Source organism: Erpetoichthys calabaricus, chromosome 1, assembly GCF_900747795.2.
Source record: "Erpetoichthys calabaricus chromosome 1, fErpCal1.3, whole genome shotgun sequence".
NCBI classification, from domain to species: Eukaryota; Metazoa; Chordata; class Cladistia; order Polypteriformes; family Polypteridae; genus Erpetoichthys; species Erpetoichthys calabaricus.
The window spans coordinates 302,636,305-302,645,849 of NC_041394.2; the positions used below are offsets into that span (position 1 = coordinate 302,636,305).

Here is a 9,545-nt window from a genome sequence, read left to right on the forward strand (position 1 = left end):
CTTGAGAACTGAGAAGGATGGCTAGAACTCTACACTGATTTCAGGTAAAAGTGAGACAGACAAAGAAAGAGAGAGAGCAAGTGTACCAGCTGGAAGGTAGCTTGCATAGATCCCAAGGCTGTTTGTTTTGGGTTTTTTTTTGTTTTTTTAACCAAAATAACTTTCAATATTAAAAATATAATATTAATTTAAACTAACAAATATTAAATAACACTAACATGTAGATACCTGTATTATATGATTTTATGTGATACAGATCATTTTCAGTAATTATATATTTTTGATTTATGTGTTCTTTGCAAGCTCTTGTGATCTTTCAGCCAGCTTCAAAATATTTCATGTAAGTGTCCACAGCCACCTCACAAATAACTAAAACCGTGAAAGCCAAGTTTGCACATCTGAAGGGACGACTGTATTTGTATTAGTGGTTTTCAAGATAGATGACTGGATGGATGGATGATTCAGTGTATATTTAATTTCTAAAGTAAATTCATAACCCATAAAGAATTATTTGGTCTATTTTTCATGTATGGTATAAGGCATTTAATTAATATAACATTTTTCCTATTTACAACAAATTCTTGTGCAATGTAGTTGTTCAGTAGCCTATAGTGTATTTTTAAACATCCTATAGTATTTGATATGTACAGTATTATCCCAGTTAAAAAATGTGTTTTAGGTAGGTGGAATGTTTTGGTAATTAATTAGGTACCAGGTCTACATATACTGTAGCTGCACTGTAATGGTATTTTTGCTGATTGATAAAACAGTACTTTCAAAGTAAAGAAATGCTGTAATAAAAATTATTTCTTGTATTTATTTGAGCACTTGTTTGAGTAAAAGCATTTTGCAGAGCCTAGCATCTTTCTTGAAGAAATAAGTGTACAGATTGTTTTATGTTATCTCATATGTCACTCCTACATTACTGCACCCGTACAAACACCCTTACCTCGATTCCTGTTTCTTTTGTTCTCACTCTATATTTTATATTACTTTCAAGAACTGTATGTTTTTACTACAAGATTAGTTTGACAGAAATTTCCATTCCACTTTATTAGCACTTTACAAGTCTCTGCTTAATGTCACTAAAATTACATGTTCTTTGGTCTTGTGCCTATTTTTTTTCTTGAAAAGTAAAAAGGAAAAAGTGACTTTAAATGCAGCAGCCACAGTTTACAGTTACACTAAAAAGCTAGGATATCATTCTATTGAACTTTGTTTATTGTCTTTTCAGTACACTTGCTTTTGCATTTATCGAGTTGTTTTTTTCTCTGACCATCAAAACAATTACACTTACACACCATAGTAATGCATTGGTCTCTCACATTTATTTATTATTTGTTTATTTATTTATTTACATCAGGCTACTTGCTTGAACTACTGTTTTATTGTGCCTGCATGACGGAAAAAGGGTTAAACCAATCAGTGGTCACAATTTCAATGTGACATGGTTGAATAGATAATCCGTATGAAAAGAGATGAAATGAGACAAGATATTTCATGATGGTTTCAGAAAAAAGATAGTTCAAATAAAGTAGGGCTCTGGTTAAGCTGTAGACTGTAAGTTGTGGCTGAAAGTGACATTAATCCAATCCTGATAGATATGAGTACAAGGCGGAAACCAGCCCTGGATGGGATTCAAGTACATCCAGGTCATCCTCAATCACACTACACACTCGCAACAGACCATTGTAAAGCCAACATTTAAACTTTGGAGCTGCTATTGTCAGAAAAGTCATATGTGATTTTTGCTTAACACAGTTGAGTTTATACTTCAAAGATGTTCTACATTCTGCTGATGACTGAGTTTAATAATGTATCCTAGGCTGGAGGTTAAAAAGCTGTAAAAAATAATTTTGCTTACAAGCCTTTAAGGAATGCCTAATGTGAGTGCAATAAATAGGTAACCAAATTGACCACATCTAAAGGAACTAAGTCCAGATCAAAGCACCAATTGTTAAACAAATGTTGAAACAGACCAGTAGAATATAAATGTAAGAACGTAAACCTTACTAATTGGAAAATGTTGGAGTGTTTGGGAAATTTGTGCCTTCTAATGATCTCTTGGGCTACTAAAATCCATCTTCGGCCATTAGTTCTGCATGGTTCAACTGCTTTATTTTAAGCCAGTTGATTAATAAAAACTATGTAATGTTATCCTTACAGTCTCTTCATTTTGATGCCTAAAGAGCATTCATTATAAATGATTCAGACCAATTTTTGAATCTTCTATTTCAAAAAATCTTCGATATTTTCTAGAGTACCCAGATAAAGTTCACAAGTGAAATAAAAACATGCCAACTTTTACACAGACGCTGATTCAGAGTTATTCCCTACAAATTGATGACAATATTGCTAAGTAATATTATTTCTTGTTGACTGTTCATACATTTATTTTTTAATTTAATGTTTAATATATTTATAATGTAAGAATTATATTTATACAGTGTCTAAAAAGTATTTATTCCCTTCGAGGTTTTCACATTTTGTTGTTGTACACTATTTAGTAATGGTGGATTTAATTTGGCTGTTTGGACACAGATCAACATTTAAAGGCTCTTTCACATCAAAGTGAAAACAGGCCAGATTAATTACACACATTAAACACAAAATAATTCATAGATTTTCACTCCCTTCAAGCCAATATTTAGTAGATGCGCCTTTGACAGCAATTACACCCTTCAGTCTGTGTGGACAGGTCTAAGTCAGCTTGGCACATCTGGATACTGCAGCTTCCCCACATTTTTTTCTATAAAACTGCTCAAGCTCTTTTAGGTTGCATCTTGATCGTGAATGACCAGCCTTTTTCAAATCTTGCCACAAATTCTCAATTGGAATTAAGATCTGCACTAAGATTTTATCATTCCACGTGTCACAAGAACGACCATGAGACATCAAGAAGGTTTGCGGCAGCCACCCATTTAATCGATTACGGCTGCAAAATAGGTCAAAAATGGTAGACATGTTTATTTAACCGAGTCCAAAACAGAACTGACTTCTTCAGACAGTATGGCGGCTTTTAAAGTCCAGCTAAGGAAGTGACGTCATCAGCCCTGGAACCGGAAGGAACGTCATTGGCTGCCCCAGAGCCGGGCGGGATTTCCCTAGAATGGTCTGCAACAGATTGAGAGGGAAAATTAGTACACTCCACCACCCCCTGGCCTGGCATGGAATTACCTGTATTTAAGCCCTTTGGCTGTCTCCTAAACACACGTGTGTGACACAGGATATTAACATTTATGTTTTTAAGCCATTTCTTTGTCACTTTGGCCTTATGCTTGGAGTTGTTGTCTTGTAAACTGCATCAAGTTTTCTTCTATGATTTCCCTATATTTTCTGCATTCATTTTGTCCTCTACCCTCACAAGCCTTTCAGGGCCTACTGTAGAGAAGCATTCCCACAGCATGATGCTGCCACTACTGCGTTTCATGGTTTGGATGGTATGTTTTTGATAACATGCCGTGTTTTTTGTAAAGCTGTAATGACTCTTTTGCATAGCCTTGGCCACTGTAGCTTATGGCTCATAGTTCTCATAGGCCTCTCTCATGAGTCTTTTTCCAACATGATCACTCAGTTTTGTGTACGACCTGCTCTAGGCAAATTTACATCTGTGCCATACTCTTTCCATTTCTTAATGATTGATTGTACATTTTAAAAAAGTGTATGAATAATGTTAACCTCCTTGGCGTTAACCCTAAGCGTGACTTGGGGGCCATAAATATGTGCAAGTATGGCTAACCATGAGTCACGTTTAGGGTGACTTGAAATAATCTGCTTTACATTTTTAAGCCGAATAATGCTTCTGACAGTATTCTGCTGACATCTAAATAATTCTGCAAAAAATTATAAATATGTCTATGCATGTTGCCACTAAAAATTAACTTATCAATATTTATGACTGGGGTGGAGCCTCCACTTAAAAACACAATGGCAAATGAAAAGCCTTAAAGGCAGTTGCAGAACTAACTGAAACTTAACTAGTGCTCAAATCGAGCAATAGTGATAACAATGTGAATTGGTCATCAGATGCTGGCACGGAAAGTAAATAAAATATTCATGTTTATAGAATAATAAAGAAAATGTTTGTTTTTAACCCTAATTACCAAGTGGTAACAAATGTGAATACAAATTTTATTGTTAATTGAAAGGAGCTACAATGGGTTTAAAGGGTTCTACTGGTGTGACTGTGCATTGACTTTCACACTGTGGTTAAATTCCATACACTTTATTGTCATTTTCTGAGGTCTTTCCTACCAGTTTTTTTTCAGTTATCTACATATCTGATACCTGATCAGTTCTTCACATTTACCTCTCCCGGTCCACCTTTCAATGCTGTACAATTTTTAATGTTCAGGTTATGTCTTTCCAAATGGGTTGATTCAATTGATTGTCTATTTATGGTTTAGTGGTTTATTTGATTTTGATTTTGATTTTTGTTTATTTTAGCTATTGTTTTTAAAATTTACATTATCTCAAGCAATTTCAAATCCTGCCTGAAATGATTGTTTTAAGTGTTTTTAAAAGCACCACTTGCTCAGAATATAATGAAATTTTATTGTTCAGAGTGGCCTCTAGAACAGCCCAGCTAATAATTGTTTGCATTTACCGTTCATGTGAACAAGATACAGCATATTTACATACTATAATATACACTGTGGGTCACTTGCTGTGTACCAGCACACTATTTAAATGAGGTTAAATGTGGCAATAACACAGAATAATTATGAAGTGTAGTTTCACTGAAGTGGGTGACTTACAAAAACGAGTCTAAATTTGACTATTCTGTGCCTAGTTCTGTCAGGATTTGACTTTGAACATCTGTGATGCTCAGTTTCTTGTATGTGTGCACATTAAGAGGAAGTATATGTTCCTGCTGCCAGAATTAAATAGACATTCTACTGCATTTGCTGTATATAAAATTCTTACATGTATGTTTTTTTCTAATACTTTGTACGTCAAAGGAATTAAAGTACATTAATAGTTTGGGAAGATGCATTAAAGTTGCAGACATCTATACTTCCAAGTTTTGAAATTATAAATTGATGGCAATTACATATTAAGCCATATTTGGCCTGAAACTGGGATGCTGCGTATGATTTATGTATTTTCCAACAGCATGGCAATTTCCAATCGATGTTTATTAAGTTGTTCTTGCTCTCAGAATAGCTATAGGTACATATGAAGTGTTTGATTTAAAAAGTCCTCTGGCTCTCCCAGTGAAAGGCACAATGTAAAGTGATGATTGAATGATTGACACTGAACAATATTTCAGTTTTCTTTCCAAATCATAAATGCTTAAATATATACAGTGCATTTCTGATTTACAGTATATAATGACTATCGACTTCCTTTCCAGTCTGCTCTTAAACACAGCACAGTGTACAACACAATTCATCTGTTTCTTGGTGATTTTCAGAAGACATTATGTTAAAAAATATATTTGCTTAAATACTGTCAAAATCGGAAGCAAATGCTACATGAACAAGTAAGCATAATTTTACTTACAATCATTGCTTTGCAAACAGCACTTTAAAGTTGCTTTTGTAACAAGACTTTATATCAAAAGTTTATTAACAACTCTTTTGCTAGGTATTGATTGTTGTGAGAGTTATGTTTGCATTTGTATTTTCAGTAAACATGAATAAAAACACTAAATGAAAAGTAACATTTAATTAACAATTTTCTTTCTCATTCATTATTCTAGGATATTGTTTTATTTTTATAAATTGTCAAAAATCAAATGACTGCAACAAATGTGGAGTTAGTTCATTTTAGCAATGAAGCAGGCTGGTTCCTATGAGGCTCAACTGCTGCTAGTGCATTTAATAATCATATCATTAGACTGGTCTGCATTACGCTTCTATTTTGAAGTAGTCATTCAAGTGTCTGAGCAGTGTTTAAGGTTTGAAACGTCAACCTGTAAATTAGGGCGGCACAGTGGTACAGTGGTAGTGCTACTGCCTCACAGTAAGGAGACCCGGGTTCGCTTCCCGGGTTCTCCCTGCGAGGAGTTTGCATGTTCTCCCCGTGTCTGCATGGGTTTCCTCCGGGTGCTCCGGTTTCCTCTAACCGTCCAAAGACATGCAGGTTAGGTGGATTGGCGATTCTAAATTGGTCCTAGTGTGTGCTTGGTGTGTGTGTGTGTCCTGCGGTGGGTTAGTGCCCTGCCTGGGATTGGTTCCTGCCTTGCACACTGTGTTGGCTGGGATTGGCTCCAGTGGACCCCTGTGACCCTGTTTTCGGATTCAACGGTTGGAAAATGGATGGATGGAACCTGTAAATTATATTTTTGAATGAACATTGTGTGCAGAGGTTTTCATTTCTTCACTTTTGTAAAGAAGACACAGCTAGAGAAATCCTAACATTTGTTTTGAAATGTGAAGAAATTTTTGTAATTAGACACTAAATATGGTTGTCCCTCAGCTGACTGATTAGCTATGTTATTACATTTCCAAAGCATGCACAGAACATGTACTGTATTTTTTATTTTCTGCACTATAATTGGTTATATTTGGCAATGGCTGTAGGCTTTTTTATTTATGTCTTGAAAGAGCAGTGGTATTTTATCAATTTGTAAGTTAAACTGTCTGGGATTTTTGACAATAAATGTAATGCCTGTAGTGCCATGCTTACATTCAAGCCCATTAAATAAGTTAACATTTAGCTCTCTCTGGATCCAAAATTAAAACAGAAAGATATTTAACAGAAGCATAAACTACTGAAATTAATATACATAGGTTGTCTTCAGCAAACACTGTAAATTCAGTTACACATAAAAAGTTTTAACTTGTAATGTTTTTGAATATGCATATGGGTACAGACTCCAACTCAACTTCAAAATCAAAAATTTTGAGAATTTAATGTTAGCAAGGGGTAATATCAATATCCATTCATCTGGTTTCTGATTTTGCTTTAAATAAATGACAAAGAATAAGAAGTGAACACAAAGCCACATTGTCACCCACACTTACATTACATGAGCTTGTTGCTTGGGTTTCTTTTGCGTCTTTTATTATTATATACATGTAATGGTGGACCTAACATCATTACACACAGCCTTTAATCCTGCTTCTCTGTCTAGAGCTATATTTACCTAAAATCATGCCATCTTTTGTATATTAATTAGACACTGTTTGGCTTTGCTTGTTTCACAAGTGAAGCAAGTGACTGCACAAAACTGAAATGTTTTGAAGAACAGTGGTCATGTATAATAAATCAAAACCTTCAGTGAAAGGCCTAATGAAAAGAAACCAAAATCCCCTGAATAAAGCCATACAAACATCAAACACAGTGGAAGTAATCAAAAATTAGTTTGGAAGCAGCATTTGTAGTAATTGTCTTATCAGTGATTGTTAAGTCTGTCTACTAGTCAGCACTTTTGCTTTATTTTATTTTTCCTTTCTCTTACTTTGAAGTACCTCTCAATTCTGCCATACTTTGTATAATACTACTGCCATTTTGAAAGTCTGAACTTGCCATTTGAGAAGAGTAATGGTCTAATTCTCTCTAAACATGGAGAGTCATATATAATGAAGTCGATACAGAGTAGTAGTACTTACAGGGCATTATTTTCCCAATACATGAAACAACAACTTGTATCTATGCAGCTCAGCCATCTCATTCCCTGATCTTAAAAAATCACGGCAATTTTTTGCAGGAAGATTGGTACAGTTTTCCATTGATTTTGTCACCTTATGTTTTTGTTCAGACTTAATTTTGGACTGGTCAAAACTAAGCAGTATTTGGTGAAATGCAGAAAGTACATTCAATTAATGATTTAACACTTAAGGCTGACTGTACTAAATTGTTTTTCTAACAAAGGCAATGTAGTGGCAAAACGAGTGTGGTCTGTCTGTTAGTGAACCATAAAAGTGTTGCAATGATTTTTACTTAAGCTTAGAAAAGCATTTATTTTTCAGGTGTGTAACTGTTTTTATATGAGTGCCTGTGCATTTTGATTCCATAGTGTGTACCATCTTTAGCACATTTAACCTTTCTGGGTCTCAGCTAGTATTTAGCTTTGGTATGCTGTGAAGGTTGTATGTTTGTTCCAAGATGAATACTACAATGACACTAGCCCTTAATCCAGAGCTAGTCCTGAAGCACAGCTGTGAAAAGCACATTAATAAAGATAGTCTTGTTAATGCTGTTACTGTACAAACTAACACAGGATTAACCTTGTATTGAATTCACATTGACCCCCTGTGCCTTAACTATATAAGGAATTAAATGAAACTGATTATGTAGTCCCTCAGCTGATAACAGTACAATACAGTATCTGTAATTTTAGTGCTCAGGAACAAGTTGTAAATATGTAAATTGTTCATTTTAAATTCTTACTTTCTTTTTCTTATTTTAGGAGAGTGTTTCGTGGTCTGCACTGGTGCAGTTGTTTGACCCACTAACATCACCTAGATGTTATGCAGTGATTGGAATAAAGAACTCCTAAGTGCCATTTTCTTTCATTTTTTTTTTGTCCCGACAATTCTTTATATTTTCACTGTTAATTACAAATTTTACAAAGAAGTGAAAGGATGAATAAATTATAAGGTTCTTTAAAAGAAAGGTGTTACCATTGCCTCAGTGATCATTTTTGTGAGCTTAGGCAGTTAAGTTACCTTAAATAATGTAATCGTGACATTTAATTGGAACCAATGAAGATCATTTTAGTCTTCTAAGTAATCCATTCTGAAGCTTACTGGTTTCTTGCTTCCCTTCATCAACCATTATTTTGCCTCCTTCTCTGATTAGCAGTACAACAATGGTTTGCTTTTATTTTTTTTGTTGATAAGAATTTGCTTTTGCAAAGCTACTGTGTAAATCAAAGACATTTATTAAATGTGTTTTAAGTAAGCTCTTTTTGATGCCTTTTTATTTGTAATAGTTTTAAGATTTATTATATCTTGTGTATATTTGCCAAGAGATTATACCTGATGTGGTTAATATTATTGCTAAGGATTTATTGTGTTACAGTATGTCAGTGGCAAGAATATATTGGTTAATGAAGGTATTATATGGGAATGCATGTGATGCATTTCTTTTTTTGCTGCATATGTTATTTGTATAAATAAATTTAATAAAATGTTTTATCTCGGTAAAGACTAAGAATATATTTGTCGCAAGACAGTGTGAGAAAGTGCAATTGTTTTAAAATTGTGCTAATAAATGTCACAATTCACATTGTGGATTTCTGCATGTTGAGTACAATCACTGTACAGCTCATCTGCTGTCTTTCATAAATGCAAATGGAATGAAGAACATGGTCTTCAAAGAAACCTGCTGTAAGATCAATCTCTTGTAGGGCAATACTCCTGACAGAAATTCAATCAGCTGCGAAGACCGATCATCTCAGAATATGCACTATTCAGCAGGATACAGCTTAGTGCATTTAGAAGACAAGGAACTTATTCAGGTATTTCAAACTTTACTGGATGTCCATAGTTTATGAGCTAAATTCTTCAAAAAAGTCATTCTGTGAATAATAAACTAGATCTCCTTTCAATGTTAAGAAATTGAGCGGTATGGTGTATTTTATCTTAATTTTG

At 34.3% G+C, this 9,545-nt stretch overlaps 1 protein-coding gene across 1 annotated transcript in view; it reads left to right on the forward strand.

The window, feature by feature from the left end:
* Positions 1 to 8,853, forward strand: part of mettl25 (methyltransferase like 25) — a 145,820-nt gene extending 136,967 nt beyond the window's left edge. The window contains exon 12 of the mRNA XM_028817207.2: positions 8,360 to 8,853. Within this exon, the coding sequence (XP_028673040.1) occupies positions 8,360 to 8,449 (90 nt within the window). The 3' untranslated portion in view covers positions 8,450 to 8,853. The remainder of the gene's footprint in view (positions 1 to 8,359) is intronic.
* Positions 8,854 to 9,545: the final 692 nt, after the last annotated feature.